The sequence below is a fragment of the Plecotus auritus genome (assembly GCF_963455305.1).
Source record: "Plecotus auritus genome assembly, chromosome: 9".
In the NCBI taxonomy this organism is placed as follows: Eukaryota; Metazoa; Chordata; class Mammalia; order Chiroptera; family Vespertilionidae; genus Plecotus; species Plecotus auritus.
Genome location: NC_137783.1, coordinates 80,891,896 through 80,913,396, shown reverse-complemented (window position 1 = coordinate 80,913,396; position 21,501 = coordinate 80,891,896). Strand labels below are relative to the sequence as shown.

Below are 21,501 nucleotides of genomic sequence, written 5' to 3'. Positions count from 1 at the left end.
ACTAGTGTTGGGAACACAGGAGGCCCCAGAATTGTGACTAGACTACCAGCATGTCTTTCCTAATTTTTGCTACTATCATCTGACTGAATTCCTACCTCTAATCTTTTTTCTTTTTAAATTTAAATTTTGTATTGTTTAAAGTATTACATAAGTCTCCTTTTTCCCCCATTGACCTCTCTTTGGCCACTCCTAGCCCCCAGCACATACCTGTTCCCCCCCCTCCCCCCGCCCCCGCCATGTCCATTGGTTATGCTCATATGCATGCATACAAGACCTTTGGTTGATCTCTTACCCCTTCACCCCTCACCCCCCACCTTCCCTCATAGGTTGGACAGTCTGTTCGATGCTTCCATGACTCTGGTTCTATTTTTGTTCATCAGTTTATATTGTCCATTATATTCCACAAATTAGTGAGATCATGTGATATTTTATCTTTTTCTGACTGGCTTATTTCACTCAGCATAATGCTCTCTAGTTCCATCCATGCTGTTGCAAATGATAAGAATTCCTTCTTTTTTATAGCAGTGTAGTATTCCATTGTGTAGATGTACCACAATTTTCTAATCCACTCATTTGCTGATGGACACTTAGGCTGTTTCCAAATCTTAGCTATTTTAGATTGTGCTGCTGTGAACATAGGGTTGCATGTATCTTTTCTGATTGGTGTTTCTGTTTTCTTGGGATATATTTCTAGAAGTGGGATTACTGAGTCAAATGGAATTTCCACTTTTAATTTTTTGAGGAAACACCATACTGTTTTCCACGGTGGCTGCACCAGCAGTGCAAGAGGTTTCCTTTTTCTCCGCATCCTCTCCAGCACTTGTCATTTGTTGATTTGTTGATGATAGCTATTCTGACAGGTGTGAGATGCTACCTCTAATCTTGCTCTTCACTCTCTCCTCTGCTCTGAAATGAGTTTGTTCTTTGTGTAATACGAAGCCAGTCTTCTTCATGGCTCACTGTTGCCCCAGCATAAAACCTTAATAGCAGTTTAAAATGGTTTATGTGGCCTGGTCCCTGATTATTGTACAACCTAATCTCTTAACCATTGTTTGTTTATGCTTCTCAATTTCAGTCAGTCTGAATTACCTTAAGTTCCCTCAAAGTGCTATATTTTCCTTTTCTCTGGGGTTTTGTGAGCATGCTGTTGTTCCTTTTATCTGGAGTGTCTTCTGTGCCGTTTCCTCCCACAAAAGAAAATTTGGCTTATTTCTGCTCATCCTTAGTCTAAGATTGCACATACAAACTTTCTAGGAAGTCTCTAATCCTTCATTGTGAAAGGTGTTTTAATTATGTGTGGCTTTAGTGCTCTGTATTTTTAGCTTAAAAGCATTTGGCAGTTACTTGTTCATTGTCTGTATTCCTATTTTATAAGCTAGCAAGGGCAGAGTTAGGCATATTGATTGTTATATCGTCTGTTTCCAGCACAGTTCTAATTCATAGTAGGCTCTTTTTTTTTCATCTTCACCCAAGGATATGTTTTTATTGATTTTTAGAGCGAGGAAGGGGCAGAGAAAGAGGAGAGAGCGAGAGAATCAGAGAGAGAAACTTAGATGTAGGAGAAACACCGACTGGTTGCTTCCAATATATGCATTGGTCGGGGATCAAACCTGCAACATTTTGCTGTATAGGATGACGCTCCAACCAACTGAGCCACCCAATCAGGGCCAAAGGAGGCATTTAATAGTAGCATTGGGTAAATATTACTTTAGACATTATTTCCTAAAATATGCAGAAGAGTGTCTTAAGAATGTTTTAAATATTTGTCCAAGGTTGCAACTGAGTCTCAGATATGTTATTTATGGTGGGATTATTTTTAAATTATGACCTCTGAAAATATTTTGTTTTAGTCCAGGCTGCTGGAAAGAGAATTGAATCCATACTGGAAAGATGGTGGGACAGGTCTTCCACCAGAAGACTATACTACATCATCAGTTACTAAAGGTATGTATATTTTTGTAATAGCCACACAGGCATTTCTTATAACTTAGTATTCCTGGGTTGATACAAAGTATGATTCTCTGAGGAAATAATGCTTTGGTTTGCTACATTCTATAACAAAATATAAAAAGTGTTAACTTTCATGAAAATAATGCGTAAATATTAAAGATGTGATTTCAGTCCAGCTGGTGTGATTCAGTGGTTGAGCATCAACCTATGAACTAGGAGGTGATGGTTCAATTCCTTGTCAGGACACATGTCTGGGTAGTGGGCTCGATCGCCAGTGTGGGGCGTGAGGGAGGCAGCTGGTCAATGATTATCTCATAAAGCTTTTGAAGGGCCTTTCTTTCCTCCCCTTCATAACATGCCTTCAACACTTCCCTCTTCCATATTGTACTTACTTAGAAAGGAAAGATGACAGAAAACTATGTCCGTCAGAAGTTCAGATCCCAAAGTTGAAATTAAGTTTTAAGAAATGATCTGCAGATTTTACCGCATATACAGATAGTGTGGTCACCAATGGTAGAGTTGAAATGGTTAGGCACCAAAAAGTTTATAAGTTTAGTATTGAGGTATGTAGAGGTCACATACTGTTACAGGTGAGGACTCAGACTTTGGGGTTAGGATACTTGGGATTAGAACTTTGTATTTCCACTGACTAGTTTCATGAATTTGGGAAAATTTCCTGATCTCTCTGAGTCCATTTTACTCATGTGTAAATACCTATCATATGGTTATTGTGAGGATTAAATGAGAAAATCTGTTAGCATAGTATCTGGAATATAGTAAATATTCAATAATGACAATGTTAAATAGTAGTTTTCCTTACGATTAAATGTTCTGGGAAGGTCTTATCAACAGTATTTTTGTAACCATTGAGGTGCAATGTTTTTAATAATAATGAGTTAATCTTTATTTTTCTTTTTTTGGACAAAATTAAGTGGAAAGTATTTTTTTTAAACATTTATTGATTTCAGATAGGAAGGGAGAGGGGAAAGAGATAGAAACATCAATGATGAGAAGGAATTATTGATCGGCTGCCTCCTGCACGCCCCCTACTGGGAATCGAGCCCTTAAGTGGAAAAATAAGTAAACTTTCAGTATCCATACAATATTATTTTAAATCATATTTTAGTAACGGGAATATCTGTACATTTTAAAGTTTACATGGCACATTTACATATCAGCTTATTTTCATAGCAACCATGTGAAGATAGCAAAGTAGATGTTATTGCCCACTTCTGTAGTCAGGGAACTAAAGCTTAAAGTGACCAGTTCTAGTTCTGTGAGCTGTAGTAGAACCCAGGTTTCTGATTTCTAGTCCAGAGTTAGTTACTCTAGATTCTTCATTAGAAGACTATACTTGTTACTATGTAGTTAGTAGAAAACTAGCTTACAAAAACTTGCTTATAAAACTCTTCTGATATTTTCTGTTCTTACAGATTTTCTCCTTCTTTTTTTTGGATTCTCTTTTAGAATCTTTTGAATTGGAAGAAATGTCAAAGTTGGTTTAAATCAGGTGCCTTTATATTACAGATAAAGAAACAAAGGTCCAAAGAAGTCAATGACTTGCTTATGATTGTAGCAGCAGCAAGACTAAATATCTAGGTTCTCCTGATCTTTAGTTTATTGCTATTTTAATATTATCCTGTCTTCTAAGCAAAATGGGGAATGCAGCACAGAGTCATTTGGTTATATTTGGTCTATAACAATATAACTTAATTATGATGGAAGCATACATTTTTTTTCAGTCTCCTAATTTTTGACTTAAAATTTCAGATACAGGTATAAAGTGCTGCATACCAATGAACTTATTATAACTATTGATACATTTTTATCTCAGCATAGAGGACAGGGGCTTTGACTTATTTATATTTTTATTCCCAACTGTGCAACAAATTTTCATATTCATAGTAAATTTCACTAAATATTTGTTAGATTGAATTTCAAGATCGATGGTGCTATAAATTGGTATTTTTTATTTGCTTTTTAAATTCTGAATTTGGTAATTTTCTCTTTTTAAAATATTGTGATTTTGCCATCTCTAATCATAAGATTAATAAGACTATTGAAATAGAATATATAATCGACTGAAGGTGACATTACTATAAAAATATTTCTAAAATTGTGGATTTGACTAATTACTGAATTGAATGAAAATTATTATTCCTGTTAGTTTTCATAATTGTCAACATAGAGGAATTAAAGCAGTCTTACTTTTTCTCTGAGATTTTTTTTCCTCTGAAAACTGTTCAGGAAGTTTTTATTGTGTCCATCAGTATTTTGTCAGTTTCACAATAAATCTTTGGAATAAGCAATTTAATTACATAGTTGGGACATTAACATAAGTTTAATTACAAGATGTTTCTCTTATCACTGTATAAATTGCAGATTTAGACTAACTTTCTGAGTACATTGTTAATTTTGAGCTCATAGACTAGATAAATTAGAAAAGAAAGAGCAAGAGCAAAATAAACTTGAATAAAAAGTGAATCATTGAGTTAACTAGAGATCTAGGTTTTGAAGTACAAAGTATTTTGGACCTGTAAAGAAAGACCCGTTATCTTACAAGTAAAGATAAACTCAGATTTGAATGAGGAACTCGAATTTGAGGGTTGAAAATTTATTTTTTCTTTAAGAAACCTTTTTTATTGACATTTAACACTTACAGAAAAGTACACAACCCTTAAGTATACAGACTGATCATTTTCACAAAGTGAAAACATGTGTTATTGGCACACAGTTTGAGAAACAGAACATTATTAGCATCCCCAAAGCTCCTTTTGTGGTCATTCTAGTCCCTATGCTATTACCAGAAGAGTGACTACTATTCTGATTTCTAGCACCAAAAATCAGTTTTTCCTGGAATCATACACTATTGCCCTCTTTTGTTTCCTGTTCTTTGTCCATATTTTTATTTTTATTTTATTTATTTATTTATTTATTTATTTATTTATTTATTTAAAATATGTTTTATTGATATTTTACAGAGAGGAAGGGAGAGGGATAGAGAGTTAGAAACATCGATGAGAGAGAAACATCGATCAGCTGCCTTCTGCACACCCCCCACTGGGGATGTGCCCGCAACCAAGGTACATGCCCTTGACTGGAATCGAACCTGGGACCTTTCAGTCCGCAGGCCGACGCTCTATCCACTGAGCCAAACCGGCTAGGGCTCTTTGTCCATATTTTTAGATTCATCCATGTTTGTATAGTTGTAGTCACTTATTCTTATTGCTATATATTATCTATTTTAGAAATATATCATAATTTAAGGGGACATCTGTAATGCTTTCAACAATAAAGATTAAAAAAGATATATCATAATTTATAATATATATCCATTTAATGAGAAACATATGGGTTATTTTCTAGGCTGAGATTATGGCAGATTCTTAATGATTCTTGTACATGTCTTTTGGGATCTGTGTTGTATGCAATTTATTTGGCTATAGAACTGGGGCAATATAAAGTAATCGATATTTGGACGAGAAAAATCAGGAACAGAATTTTGACTTTAATAATTGATTAGATTTCTTTTTTAAAAAAATATATTTTTATTGATTTCAGAGAGGTAAGGAGAGGAGGAGAGGGATAGAAACATCAATGATGAGAGAGAATCGTTGATTGGCTGCCTCCTGCATGCCCCTGGGGATCTAGCCCACAACCTGAGCATGTGCCCTGACTGGGAATTGAACCATGACGTCCTGGTTCATAGGTTGACACTCAACCACTGAGCCATGCTGGCTGGGTTAGATTTCTTCTTTATGTATATCAAAGTGTGATGTGTATAGAAGGAAATATAAGTGGCTTAATAAAATTCATTGAAGGCATTCAGATTTTCATAGTGGTAATTGTTAGTAATGTAGAATAATCTGATTTAATATACATTTAAGCATTATCATCTATAATTTCCATATTTGCTTTTGTGGTGTATTAGAGGTACTTTTCCCCCTCTATGTCTGTACCTTTGTTCCTTATTTATTTCTGGGAATTCCATGCCTATTCTTAACTCTGTTTGAAGAAATCCAACTTTTTTTTTGAGCTTGGTTTGTGAAATATTTCCTTACTTTCCATTTAAAAATACTCCTTCTCTTTCCTAATTTTTCTATAATTCTTTGTCTCTTTGTATTATTTAGCCAATATTATCTTTATTGTTATTATATTCCTTTATTCTCATTTCTTAGATTGCAGTTTTTTGAGGATAGTTTTATTTATTTATTTTTTTCCTCATAGTCACAAACTCTGTACTTTGCATATATAGGCACACAAATATATGGTAAATTTGAAATGCACTTATGATTTTTATGTTCAAAAATGTTTAATTTTATTTTTTAAGTGATTTAGAAGTAATATTAATTCTGTTATACTACTTGGAAAGTATAACTGACATTTAATATTGAAATTTAGTTTCAGTAATAGAAGATGGTGGATTAAGCTGGCTAAGGAAGTCTTACCAAAGAATGAAGGAACAAGCTGAGAAACAGAATAGAAATTTTGAAGACATTGTAGCTGAAAGATATGGGGTGAGTATTCATATTAAGGACATATGTGTTATTTTTAGAGTTATGTGGGAAATTAAGTTCTTTAATTTTGTCAGTGTTTTGTGCCATGAAACACTTTTGAATTGACTTGGTATTAAAGTTTAAATTTATATACTGTTGAAGCCATTTTCTGCTTTTCATTATTATATAAACTTATGTACCATTTTTATTGACATAATGAATATAAAACATAAGTACCTAAAATTTAAGTGTATGCGAGTTTAATGTAAAAATAACATTTTCTCATTATGAAGGAAAATGTAAATAATATAGGAAAGCCTCCATAGTATACCTTTGGAGATGACCATTGTTGAAATTTTGGTATATTTCAGATTTGCCCCCTAGAGTTTTTACTATATTTCAGAATTTTGGAATATAATTGTTTTTTAAAAGTACATATATATGTATATGTGTATGTATGTGTGTATACAGGGGTGGGCAAATGTAGGTTAACAATTGTGAGTACACAAAACACAGTTTATTCTTGTATTATTTTTAATTATTGATTTATTTTTCATAGGAACAACTGTCCTTTTTTCTTAATGTTTCCTTAATTTCTGAAAAACAGCAGGTTTAGATAGTTGTAAGATTTCAAAAATATAGGCTAGCAAAAAGAAAAAAGGAGAGAAAAGTTATTCTTTGTTTAAAATACATAATCTTTGTTAATATTTTGACACATACCCTTTTCGAGATAAAATAAATTATTTTATTAAATTAGGCTTATCGTTTTATTAAACAGCCTTACATAATATATCCTGCGTTTTTCACTTACTAATATAGACATAATTGGATGTCAGTAAATATATTCATTTTAATGACTTCTTATTTCTTAAATATATTTAAATGATTTTACCTTATTTAATTGTCAGTGAAGAGACATATATATGTTTTTATTTTTTTCTCCTGTTAAATAACACTGTGCTGACCATCTTTGTACAATCCATTTTGCATACTTATCTGGATATCTTCTTAAGATGAATGACTGAAAATCAATTGCTGTCCTTAAAGGATATAGACACTTAAAGTGAGATATAGGTAATAGCTAAATTTCTCTGCCAAAAGATTGATCAAATTATACTTTTATTATAATGACATGGTAAACAGATTTCTCTTTGCTTTTATTTTTATACATTTATTAGTGAATTGAAATACTTTAAAATACATTTTCTGGCTATTAGTATTTTTAAGTGAATTGATTATTGGTAGTATTTACCAATTTTGCCTTTGGGATATTGTTTCATTTAAGACTTTGAAAAATTTGTTTATATTTCTTTCTCTTAGTTTCATTTTTTTAATGTATTTCTTTAATCTGTCTGTAATATATATTTGCATATGGTGTAAAGTAGACATCTAACTTTCCATAAATCTTTAGTTAGTTGTTTACAATATGTTGAATGAATTATTCTTTTCCACTAATTTGAAATGACATATTTATTATATATTAAATTGTCTTTTATAAATTAGGTCTGTTCTTTTACTCTCAAATCTATTCTATTGATTTTTCTGTGATTTCCTTGAATCAGTACCATCCTATATAATAAACACTAATATGCAAATTGACCGAATGGTGGAACAACCGGCTGAATGACCAGTTGCTATGACACGCACTGACCACCAGAGGGCAGACACTCAATGCAGGAGCTGCCCTGGACCTGCATTGAGCGTCTGCCCCCTGAGAGGGAGGCAACCGGTGGTGGCGATCGGGGGGCGGGGCCAGCCAGCGGGTGGCGCCAGGCCGCCAGCCAAGGTGGGTGCCAGCGGGAGCCCCTGATCACCCCGCCCGCCAGTCACCCCGCAGATGGCCTTGATCTCCGGCCAGGCCTAGGGACCTTACCCTATATATTGGGAACAGTCTCTTAGATTTAAAAATTAAAACCTGGCAAGGCTACTCTAACACTGACAAAACAGGATGATGCAGCGATGACATGCATGGACTCTGGCTTGCACATTTTGTGGTCAGCCCTGATTCTGACACTTATAACTGTGTGACAAAGCCAATTACTTTTCTCTGCTTCAGTTTTTCCACCCATCAGATGGGGAAAATGGTACTACTGCCTCAGAAGGATTATGTTATGTACTACTTTTTATAATCAGGGCAAAAAATGTAGCTGCCCGTACAATAGCAAGATGCCTTTCACCTGTATGAAAAGTATTGCCACTGGTTCATGCAGTGTCCTAGATTGCGAGAGGGATGTCCGACTGCCAGTTTAGACCCGACATGCCCCAAGGGGTCCCTGATTGTGAGAGGATGCAGGCTGGGCTGAGGGGGCCCCCAACCCCCCGTGCATGAATTCCATGCACTGGGCCTCTAGTACTGTTATAATTATTATAGTTTTTAGTAATCAGTGCAGATAGCAAATAATTAGTGAGAATTTACTATGTAGCAAGGTCTTTTTTTATTCATCATTCAAAAATTAGCTTTTCATTTATAGTTGACATTCAATATTATATTAGTTTCAGGTGCTCAATATTGTGATTAGACATTTATACAATTTATGACGTGATCTCTTTATAAGGCTAGTAGCCACCTGGTGCCATACATCGTTATTACAGTACTAGAGGCCTGATGCATGAAATTCCTGCAATAGTAGGCCTTCCTTTCCCCTGGCTGCCGGCACTGGCTTCCTCTGTCACTCAGGACTTGGGCTTCCCTCTGGCTGTCGGCAGGCAACTGGGACCCGGGCTTCCCTCGCAGACCCGGCTTCGTCTGGAAGGTCGTCTGGAAAGACGTCCGGTCTAATTAGCATTATTATGCTTTTATTAGTATAGATTGCTGACTGTATTCCCTGTGCTGTACTTTGCATCCCTGTGACTATTTTTATAACTGCATATTTGTACTTCTTAATCCCTTTACCTTTTTCACCCATCTGGCAACCATCAATTTGTTCTCTGTATCTATGAGTTTATTTTTATTTTGTTTGTTCATTTATTTTGTGTTTAGATACCACACATAAGTTAAATCATATGGTATTTGTCTTTCTCTTTTTGGCTTATTTCTCTTAGCATGATACCCTCTAGGTCCACCCATGCTGTCAGATATGGCAAGATTTCATTCTCCTGTTTGATCATGGCATTTCCTTTAATTAGCGAATTTATATTTTTATGTCCTTTAGTTTTCTTTTTATGTTATTTTTATTAAGTTTTGATAGTAGGGATAATTATTATTGGATTGTGACATTTTATATAATTTCTTAATTCTTTAGAACAGTTAATAATCATAGAATGAGGCATTTTGACATAGTAAAAAACTTTGGCTTTGTAGTCATATGGTTCTGAATCTCATTATCAGGTTTGTTACTTTATTGCTTTGTGACCTTAGCATCATTTCCCCCCCCCCCCCCCCATTTTAAAAACATGACTATTATTATCATTGTCATAGATTGTTGGAAACATTAATAATTATTTTAGTGCTTTTCATGTGCTAGGCATTGTTAAAATACTATGTGTGTAATTCACTTATTTAATACAACAGTATTATTCTTGTTTTATGAGGAAATTGAGACAGACACAGGTTAAATAACCAAGATTACATGGTCAATACGTAGATTTGAACTTAGGTATTGAACTTAGAGCCTACTTAAATTATGCAAACAATCCTATCTAATAAAAGAGTAATATGCAAATTGACCATCACTCCAACACACAAGATGGCTGCCCCATGTGGTCAAAGTTCCTGCCCCCATGTGGACACAAGATGGCCTCCACAAGATGTCCAGCAGGGGAGGGCAGTTGGGAGGGACCAGGCCTGCAAGGAAGGGCAGTTGGGGGCGATCAAGCCTGCAGGGAAGGGCAGTTAGGGGTGACCAGGCCGGCAGAGGAGGGAAGTTGGGGGTGACTGGGCCTGCAGGGAAGGGCAGTTGTGGGGGGACCCAGGCCTGCAGGGGAGAGCAGTTGGGGGGGACCAGGCCTGCCGGGGAGGGCAGTTAGGGGTGACCAGGCATGCAGGGGAGGTCAGTTAGGGGCAAACAGGCTGGCAGGGGAGCAGTTAGGCATCAATCAGGCTGGCAGGGGAGTGGTTAGGGGGTGATCAGCCTGGCAGGCAGAAGCAGTTAGGGGCAATCAGGAAGGCAGGCAGGCGAGCAGTTGGGAGCCTGCAGTCCTGGATTGTGAGAGGGATGTCCGACTGCCCGTTTAGGCCCAATCCTACCGGGATCGGGCCTAAACGGGCAGTCGGACATCCCTCGAGGGGTCCCAGATTGGAGAGGGTGCAGGCTGGGCTGAGGGACACCGCCCCCCCCCCCTAGTGTAATATAATAAGCATTGGATAAATTGTGGTAATTGCTGTTTTGTTGTCTTTATCATATTTTATTGACTCTTAAGAAGCCACTAATTGTAGCTGCCAATGAGGAGGTGCTTTCATTATGAAAACATTTCCCCTACCTTACTGCCAGAATTTCTATTTTGTTTATTTTGTCATTGAATTTAAGGAATAGGTTAAATCTGTATTTTAAAAATAATAATTAAAAAAGTTATGGATTATCTCTGCTTCATGCAAGGTAACAACTTCAGCGTGTTTTGGTTTCCCATCTCACCTCTCAGAAATAATTTCAAATTTTTATTCCAGTTATAAATTTAAAAATATGCACCTTATTCTTGACAATTGCATTATACCTCACAACTACAAGAAGAATTATTTAGACTTACTTGTTACATTTGCCATTTGGTTTATAGCATGCCTTCTTTTTTGCAGTGATTCTTACCCTAATTCATTTATGGTTTCGCTTACTGATCCTGAGTAATTTCCCGCCCACCCCCCTAGAATTAGTAAGTGATTTGCATTCTGATATTTTTGGCAGTTTTTGGAAATGATTTTTTTTGGTCAATACCAGGGTAGATAGTTTGTGAATTGAATTCTGTACATAGAATTATTGCCTTATAATTATTTTTAAAATTGATCTTTATTCCATTATTTATAGCATTTGTAGATGAGAAGTTAACAGTCTTACTTTCTTTCCTTTGTAGGTAATGTGTTACTTATTTACCTACTCCCATCAGTTTACATGCCTATGCTTACTCCTTCCTTCCTCTTATCTAGTCTTTTTTAAGAATCCTTTTTTATGTGAATTTTGAGACTCAGGAATTAGCGTTTTTAATGCACGAGTCTTTTTTTAAAAAAATTCTTTATTGAAAGTATTACATATGTCACGTTTTTCCCCCATTGACCTCTCCCAGCCCGCCCCTGCCTCTGCGCCCCAATATAGGTCTTCACCCTCCTATTGTCTGTGCCCATTGGTTATGCTTATATGCATACATAGAAGTCCTTTGGTAGATCTCTGACCCTCCCCCACCCTTGCCTTCCCTCTGAGGTTTGATGGAATGCATGAGTCTTTTTATGCTTCACTTTTCGTCCCTCTCTTATGGATATCGGATGAGTACTTTGGAACTGGAAAATTAGCTAGGGAAATTTTCTTATGTTATTACATTTTGTTAGTGGGTTTTTTCCTATCTTTGCTCTTTCTTTCTGCAAGTATTAGTACATGCATGTTAAATTACCTTAGAAATAAGTGTCCATGTTTCTTTTCCCCTTATAACATATTTATTTACCATCTTTTCCTAACTGTAGAGAATTCCCAGGCTAGTGTTGAATTCACTAATTTGGATTCCATGCTTTCTATTCCTCCATGCACTGTTTCTGCATGTTTATAGACACAGTTTTTATTTTCAATTCTTTCTTGTTCTTGAACTCTGCTTTTCACATAGTTTGTATGTTTTAGCAGTGTAGCAACCTCTTGAATCTCAGTAACAGTTAGGAATTTTAAAAAATTATTTCTTAACTATTTCCTGTATTATGTATTTTACTGACTCCTTTTCAGTTCCAAGATTTCTTTTTAATTTGGTAATTTTTCATTGATTAATCATATTTTAAAAGTATTTATTTTGGGGTAGTGTATTAGTTTGCTAAGGCTGCCATAACAAAGTTCTACCGATGGCATGACTTAAATAACAAGTTTATTTTCTCACAGTCTAGGACAGGTTTGGGAATGTCTTGTCCGTGGGTTGTATTAAGGCCTGTGAAATCATTTGGTCTGGCCCTTCCAAGGCATTAGGAATGAGTTAATTAAATGTTTGACCAAATATAGCAGGCTAATTTTTAAGCTGATAATTTTGTAGGGCCCACGAAAGACCTTATAAATATCCAAACGGCCCTTGGCAGAAAATGTTCCCTCACCCTTGGTTTAGGAGCATGGAAGTCCAAGATGTAGATGTCAGCAGGTTTGGTTTCTTCTGAGGCCTCTCTTCTTGGCATGCCTTCTAGCTGTATCTCACAAAGTATTTTCTCTTTGTGTGCATTCTTGTTATCTCTGTGCGTCCAAATTCCTTCTTATACGGACATCAGTCAGATTGGACTAGGGCTTAACCTAATGACCTCATTTTTAATTAGTCATCTTTTTAAAGGCTGTTTCCAGGTGCGGTCACATTCGGAGGCACTCCTGGTTAGAACTTCAACAAGTGACTTTGGGTTGGGGGGGGGGTCCACAATTCAGCCCACATCAGGTAGGATGACCATATATGTTGTGTGTTGTTGTTTTTTAACCTCTTTGTTGGATTTTTCTTTCATTGTGCTAAATAACAGTGCATCATGGCCCAGTAGAATATGGGGTACAAATCATTGAACCTTTTAAAATTTTTTATATCTTGTTTACTTTTTCTCCTTTTTAGTCAATGGAAATATTTCAGTCGAAATTAGAAGAAGCTGAAAAAGCTGCATCCACAAAAGAAGACTGTAGACGAGAACGCTGGAGGAAGCCAACGTATTCAGATAAAGCACTAAGTAGTCAAGAAAATAGAAAATCAGACCTGACAAAATATAATAAAAGTTCAAGGGATAGACATAGTTCAACAGATATTACAAAAAATAAAGATAGGTTTTGTGGTGATGAAAAAAATAATAGAACTGGGTCTTCAGAAACATATAGAAGAGACTCCAGTTCAAGGCAAAGTCAAGAGTTTTCTTCTCTTGGAAATCTGAGACCTAAATTCATAAGGCCCCCTGATGATGAACTGTCATTTCATCACATGGGCAGGAATGTTGAATCATCCAGTTCACCCTCAGCACTGGCTACTCAGGGTTCTGTGCATTTTGGTTTTCGAAAACCGACAAAGAACAGCAAAGAAAGTTTATCATCATGGAGTCAATCTGATGAGAGAGAAGGAGAGAGGAAACATTCAAATCGAAATCCATTGGAAACCAGTCACAGTGTTGATGATCAACATATCTCAGAAGATGCAAGCCAGAAATCACACGATGAAAGCTCGAGGGATGACTCACTGAGAAAAGAACATCTACAGGACACAGAGTCTTCATTTTCTGGGTATTTTGTCATTTGTTTTTAAACCAATAAATTAATATTAAGGTCCAGAGGATTCAACAGACTGAACTGTATTTTTAGAACATCAGTTATTAATTAGATGTGAATTGCGATCTCCTGTTTCTTAAATTTGATGGATGAGATATGGACATTTAACAATTCAGTAGTTTCGTTTAATGGATTGCATTTCATTTCACAGTTTTATTTAACAAAAAAAGCTGGAAGGGAGTGGGGTGGGAGGGGCCAATGGTAAGATATGTACACATATAATACCTTAATAAAAATTTGAAAAAAAAAAAAAAAGCTGGAAAAATTCAATAGCTATATTTGCTTAAAATTTGTTGCTTTTTTGCAACCTAAAAAACTGAATGAATTAATCTTCTTTTTAAATGGATATGCTACAGGAAATACTTCCGTGTATTTTGTTACTGTTTCCATATTACTTTCAAAGGAAATTATTCCATTGTTAAGAATAATTATAATTCTAAATATCGCATGCCTGTTGGAGGTCTGGGAGACTAAAGGAAACTATATTGCTATAGCCCAAATAAGAAGTGACAAAGGAATATGAAGGATCCTGCACAGGGAAGCATGACTGTATGGTGGTGGTTTTGCAGAGAAAAAAAATAATCCACTTTTGATACTTGACAGGTTTTAATACGAATGTTAGAGTTTTCAGAGCGAAATACAGGTAAGATAGTGGTTGTATCTGTAATAATTAGGGAAATAAGTAGTATTTACTGGTTTTATTATTATTGTACATATTATGCTTACATATAGGGCTGGGTTAGTAGAATAGGAAACCCAGGTAGAGTATAATCAGACTTGGGAAAACTTGATTTAGCATAGTGGTAGGCTTGTAGGAGATAACCATAAATAGAAAATGAATATCCAAAAATAGTGACTTAATTATACTCGAATGATCATCAAAATATGTTTAAAAATACCACCAAATGAATGTGACACTGAAAGAAGAGGTTTTAGGCAATAAAAGAATTCAGTGGTGGCAGTAGTAGGTTTAAGCATTGTGTTCAGGGTCATGAGTGGTAAATCATTTTTGTTAATGGCTCCATCTGAAGCTGTGGATTTAAAGCACAGTGTTGCTTTAGTGGGAGTAAGCTGTCAGAATCTGGACTGATGGGAGGCCAGTCGGATGGGCTCTGGTTCAAGTCAGAGCTTTGCTCCCAGGAACCAAAGGAGGAATCTAGTTGTGTTGACTTTATAAATATGGCAGGGATAGAGAATGTCTAAGGTTGTATATAATTGTCCAGGCTTTACTCCAGGTTCTCAAGAGGGTAGACGACTCCAGTTTCCAGTTCCTAAGAGGTACATAAATGCGAAGCTACTTACAAGTATAGGTAGTTAACTGTTATAGTATTTACATAAAAGAAGGAGTGATTGACTCTTCTGGGATAAGATTAGGAGGAATGGAGTCCTGGAAAGTTGGGTAGGGAAAGGTAGTGAACTCTTGAAGGAAAACCCCTTAGGCAGTAAGTGGGAAAGGGCAACCAACATGGGGGTGGGGTGGGGAACCCATGGACAGAGATGGAGTGGTATAGTTCAGGATTTGCAAATAGTGTTTTGGAGGGTGGATGCAGTATCTCCCTGAGAGGAGGGTATAACTCTTTTTAGTCTTTGCATCTTTAAATCCTGTTAGAATGCTTAGCACATATTGGCCTCTCTATTGAATGAGAGGAAAATGATAAGCAGATGTTGCAAATATTGCCTGTTTATCCTGTAAATGGCTTCAGAAGCATGTTTATGAATTGGGCAGTATCCTATAGTGATAGGGAAGAAGTATCTCAAGGATTTGAAATAGGTGAGATTTGGATTTTATAAAGATTCCAAGGTGGTGTGAAGGTTAGTTTGGGAAATGGAACAGATTTAAGGCTGATAGGCTGGTGAGGAGGCTGTAGCTGAGAGACAAGCATTCATGAACCAGAGGAGTGAATGTGGAGGAGAGGAGAAGCTTGACTCAGTGATGAAGCTTTTCATTCTGTGGCCCCTTGAAAGGATTTGATTACGTATCTGTGCACCAGCTCAAGACATTCTTTGTTAAGCTGTTCTTGAAGAGACTTCACAATTGGATTTGAAGCATGATGGACCAGGAACTGATTGGAGGATTTCTCTTTGACTCAGTGTTTGGTTTTCATTGGCAAAGGAAACTAACCATTCTTGAGCACCAGTTTAAGTGCTGTGTTTGGACTGTTTGTTTCTTTTACTCAATCAAATTTGAAAAAAAGCATCTAGTCTGAAGGGGAGGTTATTTTTGTATTCGAGATGTCCCTTGGAACTTAAATTAGATAAATTTACAATTTTTTCTGCTGTTATATTTCTGTAATTATATTACTGCAATTACCATAATTTATACATTATTGCATTTAATTCCAATAATGTGAAGGTAAATATTAATCATTTTCTCAATCAATAGCCTCTGAGAGGTTCAGACACATGCCTGATCATAAAGCTAGTAAATGGCAGAATCCATGTGAATCTGACTGCAGAACTTCTTTTCTCATAATACTAAGAGGGATTTCCCATTTCTTGAAGAGATGATGGTGCAAGATAACGATTAGTGTTATAAAGAAAAAGCTTTTAGTGCTTCATGAAAAGCTTGCATTAGGAACTCTTAGAATTTAGTAATCTGTTTTTAGGTATTTATACTTTTATTTTGACCCATATCTATTAGTAGGCATGAATATCTTCACATTTGATATAGTTTATTAACATCCTAAGATCTTGGTCTTCAAAAGATGGACAGATGGATGCCTTTTGGCCTTCATTCTTCTGATCTTATCAAACTTAAGCTTGTTTGCAGGATGGCTTATTTTGGAAATAACTGAACTCATTAAGAAATCCTATATGTGAGCATCTACTGTATTAATAGAAAGGGTTAGAGAAATATTGAGGAAACCACCCCCTTACTCATTTTATTTTTCCTCCATTTTTTAATTTTCTCAGTTGGCTGGTATTGAGATGAAAATTAGTGAACTAGAACATAACTTTGTAGGGGGAAAACAAAACAAAGTACCTGGTCAGGTACTTAAGTACTTTGCAGTGAATAAAGGCAGGAAAAAGAAGGAAAAATATCCAGGAAGTTTCTCACTTAGGAACCTAGGCAGTTACAGCAGACGCTGGAGCCAGCTGACTTCATGGGGGAATAATTACACTGATACTCTTTAGAAAGGGCATGACTGTTGTCATTTAATTTGTTTTATATTATACATACATGCAAAAATTTCAAATTTCATAAAGGACAGCAATAGTAAATTTTCAAAGCAGAGAATTTTGGAAAATTAATTGAATGGGAAAGAGTGCAAATTGAGAAAAGTGTTTATAAGTAAGTCAAAATTTTTATTGAAATATGATTGGGTTGCCTGAAATGCAAATAAATTACATTCACAATACAATAGAAATGACATGTACCTCAGAATTTAATTTAAAAAAGTGATTGAAAACTTTTTTCCATACAAAAAAGTACAACTAATAATACAAATAGTACCTCAGTCCTATAAAAAGTGATAAAGTTCTCCTGCTTACACAATGTAGTGCCCCTGCTGTTTGTCTTAATTGCTTTTTGAAATGTGGACTGAAGGAACTTTAGGGGAACAAAACTATGTTATTTTCTAATGGTGCTTTACGTGAAGTATTTTAGATTTCTTAGTCTAAGCACCAGAGTATTGCCTTTCCTCTCACCACTATGAGAAGAAATGGCTCACACAGAATTTCTGCAGAGATTAATACCTTTAAAAAAACACAAAACCTCAAGTGTTGTCTATTAAAATATTTTATTTTTTGCCCCAAAGGAATAATTTTTATATATGGTTGTTAGGTCAAATTTTAACTTGGAGGTCTTTTCTATTACTTGTTCAGAGTGTATGTTGAAGATTCAGGTTAATTTCACTAGAGTATGATGAAATCTAGGATTTCGGGGAAACTAGTAATCCATAGATATGCTCTTTATATTTGAGATTTATGACAGATACTTTTCTGCTTTTTAAATTTGTTATCACAGCCCTTAGAGGGTTTTTAAAAACAACTCTACTGAGGTAAATTGACATATATACTACAAAGTGTACAATTTGGTGAGTTTTGAAATATGTATATTCTAATGAAACCATCATTCTAAAAGATTTCTTGGTACCCTTTCATAATCCCTCTCTCCCTATACCTCCCAACCCCCTTAGCCAACCATTCATCTTCTTTATTTCATTAAAGACTTGTTTGCATTTTCTGAAGTCTTATATACATGGTATCATATGTCATGCACTCTTAGTTTTGTCTGTCTTTTTTTAAAAAAATATTTTTATTGATTTCAGAGAGGAAAGGAGAGGGAGAGAGAGAGATAGAAATATGAATGATGAGAGAATCATTGATCCGCTGCCTCCCGTGCACCCCATACTGGGGATCGAGTCTACAACCTGGGCATGTGTCCTGACCAGGAATTGAACCGTGACCTCCTGATTCATAGGTCGATGCTCAACCACTGAGCCATGCTGGCCTGGCTGTCTAGCTATTTTCAATCAGCATAATTTTGAGTTTCATCCATGTTGTTGTATAGTTTGTCATACCCCCTTCCCCCTTTTTTTATGAATAGTGTACCACTGATAGATATACTACAATTTGTTTTGCCATTTACCTATGGTGAACATTTAGAATGTTTCCAGTTTTGGGCTATTATAAATAAAGTTTTTTTTTTAGGTACAGGTCTTTGATGTACTGATGCTTTCATTCCTCTTGAGTAAATACTTAGGAGAGGAATGGCTAGATCATATGGTAACCATATGTTAAATTGCCAAACTGTTTCACCAAGTAGTTGTGTCATTTTACATTATCACCACAGTATATGAAACTCCCAGTTCCTCCACATCCTTCTAGGAACTTGGAATGGTCAGTCTTTTTTAATTTTAACTATTTAGTGGTTATGTAGCAGGATCTTGTTATGGCTTTAGTTTGCATCCCCCTAATTACTGCTGATGTTGAGTATCTCTTCTTGTGCTTATTTGCCATCTGGATATCTTTTTGTAAGGTGCTTAGATTATGTAGTAATTTTGTTTCATTTCTTTATTGATAATTTGTATCTTCCCCCCCCCCCCAATCAATAAGGCTAGAAGTTTATCAATTTCATTGATTGTGGTAACAAGTTTTGGTTTCATTGAATGTCTTTATTGTTCTTTTTCATTATTATATTATTATTTATTTCTACTCTGATCTTTATTTTTTCTTGTATTTTGCTTATTTTGGGTTTAATCAGTTGTTTTACTTACTTACTTTCTTAGTTGTAAGTTGAGATGATTAATTTGTCATCTTCCTTTCTGACAGAAGTATTTAGTGCTATAAATTTTCTCCTAAGTAATACTTTAGCTGCATCTTACAAATTCTGATATGTCGTTTTTCTTTGCTATTCAGTTCAAAATACTTTGAAATTTTTCTTTGATATTGTTCTTGACCCATGGGTTATTTACTGGTATGCTATTTAGTTTCCGAATAATTGAAGATTTTCCAGTGATATTTGTTGATGATTTCTAATTTAATTGTGGTCAGAGAACATACTTTGTATGACTTGAATTCCTTTAATTTGTTGAGCCTTGTTTTGTGACTCAGAATGTGGTTTATCTTGGTAAATCTTTGGTATGCACTTGGAAAGAATGTGTATTCTGTTTTGGGGTGGAGTGTTCTATGAATGTCTGTTAGGTTATGTTAGTTGATAGTGTTATTCACGTCTTCCATATCCTTGCTGACTTTCTGTTTACTTATTCTATCAAATATTGAGAGTTGGGTCTTGAAATCAACTATAATTGTAGATTTGTCTATTTCTCTAGGCAGTTTTGAAGCTCTTTTATTAGGTGCATAAATGTTTAGAGACTCTTCTGTACTCTTGATGTCTTAACCTCTTTTTCATATGAAATGACTTTTTTTTTCCTGTCCCTGGTGATATTGTTACTCTGTAATTTAATTTGTCTGCTATTAAGCCATTTCAACTTTCTTTTGACTAGTGTTAAAACACAATATATTATTTCCCATTCTTCTATGTTTAACATATTTATGTTTTTATAGTGCATTTTTGTAGTTGAGTTTTGCTTTTTTATCCATCTGACAATTTTTGCTTTTTAATTCAGGTGTTTAGATGATCTATATATATAAAAGTCTAAGCGACCATTCGGCCATTCGACCATTCGACCGGTAGCTATGACGCGCACTGACCACCAGGGGGCAGATGCTCAATGCACAGGCATGGAATCATGGAACAGACTGATGAATCTCAGAGGGAATGGGGGAGGAGGGTGGGAAGGAAGAGATTAACCAAAGATCTTATATGCATACTAGAGGCATATAATCTGTGCACCGGTGGGGTCCCTTGGCCTGGCCTGTAGGGGTTGGGCCGAAACCAGCCCAGTGCACGGGTTTGTGCACCGGTGGGTGCTCTCGGCCTGGCCTGTGGGGATCAGGCTGAAACCGGCCCAGTGCATAGATTTGTCCACTGGTGGGGTCCCTCAGTCTGGCCTGTGGGGACCAGACTGAAACCAGCAGTCTGACATCCCATGAGAGGTCCTGGATTGCGAGAGGGCGCAAGCTAGGCCAAGGGACCCCACCAGTGCATGAATCCGTGCACCAGGCCTCTAGTTCATATATAATGTGGTATAATTAGGTTCAAATCTGTAATTTTATTTGTTTTCTATTTTCCTGTCCTTTCCCCCCCCCCCCCCCTTATTGAACTTCTTCTGGATTATTGTTATGATTCGATTTCAATTCTCTTATTGTTACTTGTATTTTTTTGTTATTTTAGTGGTTTCCTTAGCTTTGAATAGAATATATCTTTAACTTAATTAATATCTTTTAATATCTAGTGATATTAGACCACTCCTGTATGGTATAGGAACTTTACAATAGTTTGTTTATATTTCTCTTCTCCTGTCCTTTCTGTTACTATTGTCATACATTTTAGTTCATAACCCCCTCATATATAATTATTTTTGTTTAATAGTTACCTTAAGGAGATTTAAGTAAGAAGAAGAAAAGTATTTTATATCTACTCTTATAGTCATGATTTCTGTTGCTCTTCCTTCCTTTGGGTTGATCCATATTTCAGTCTGGTATAATTTTTCTTCTGCCTGAAGGCTTTTCTCTTTAACATTTTTTTTTTTTAAATATATTTTATTGATATTTTACAGAGAGGAAGGGAGAGGGATAGAGAGCTAGAAACATCGATGAGAGAGAAACATCGATCAGCTGCCTCCTGCACACCTCCCACTGGGGATGTGCCCGCAACCAAGGTACATGCCCTTGACCGGAATCGAACCCGGGACCCTTCAGTTCGCAGGCCGACGCTCTATCCACTGAGCCAAACCAGTTTCGGCATCTTTATTCTTTCAGCTTGTTATGTCTGAAAAAGTCTTTATTTCACTTTTGTTTTTGAAAGGTATTTTCACTTGACATAGAATTCTAGGTTGACAATTTAAAGTACTTTTAAGATGTTGTTGTTGTCTTGCTTACGTTGTTCCTGATGAGAAATCTGCTGTCATACTTACCTTTGTTTTTATGTGTATAAATTGGTCTGTTTTTTTTTTTCCCCTCTCTATGCCTGCTTTCAAAATGCTCTAGTGTGTGTGTGTGTGTGTGTGTGTGTGTGTGTGTGTGTTTTGTACTTGGGATTCCTTGAGCTTCTTAGATATGTAAGTTTTTAACAAATTTGGAAAGTTTTGGCC

The 21,501-nt window shown here is 35.8% G+C and overlaps 1 protein-coding gene across 1 annotated transcript in view; it reads left to right on the top strand.

Annotated features, from left to right (window-relative positions):
* The window catches only part of CWF19L2 (CWF19 like cell cycle control factor 2), a 109,607-nt gene that overhangs the window by 27,375 nt on the left and 60,731 nt on the right, over positions 1 to 21,501 (top strand). Inside the window, exons 6-8 of the mRNA XM_080687708.1 lie at positions 1,851 to 1,944; positions 6,352 to 6,467; positions 13,146 to 13,798. Of these exons, the coding sequence (XP_080543834.1) occupies positions 1,851 to 1,944; positions 6,352 to 6,467; positions 13,146 to 13,798 (863 nt within the window). The remainder of the gene's footprint in view (positions 1 to 1,850; positions 1,945 to 6,351; positions 6,468 to 13,145; positions 13,799 to 21,501) is intronic.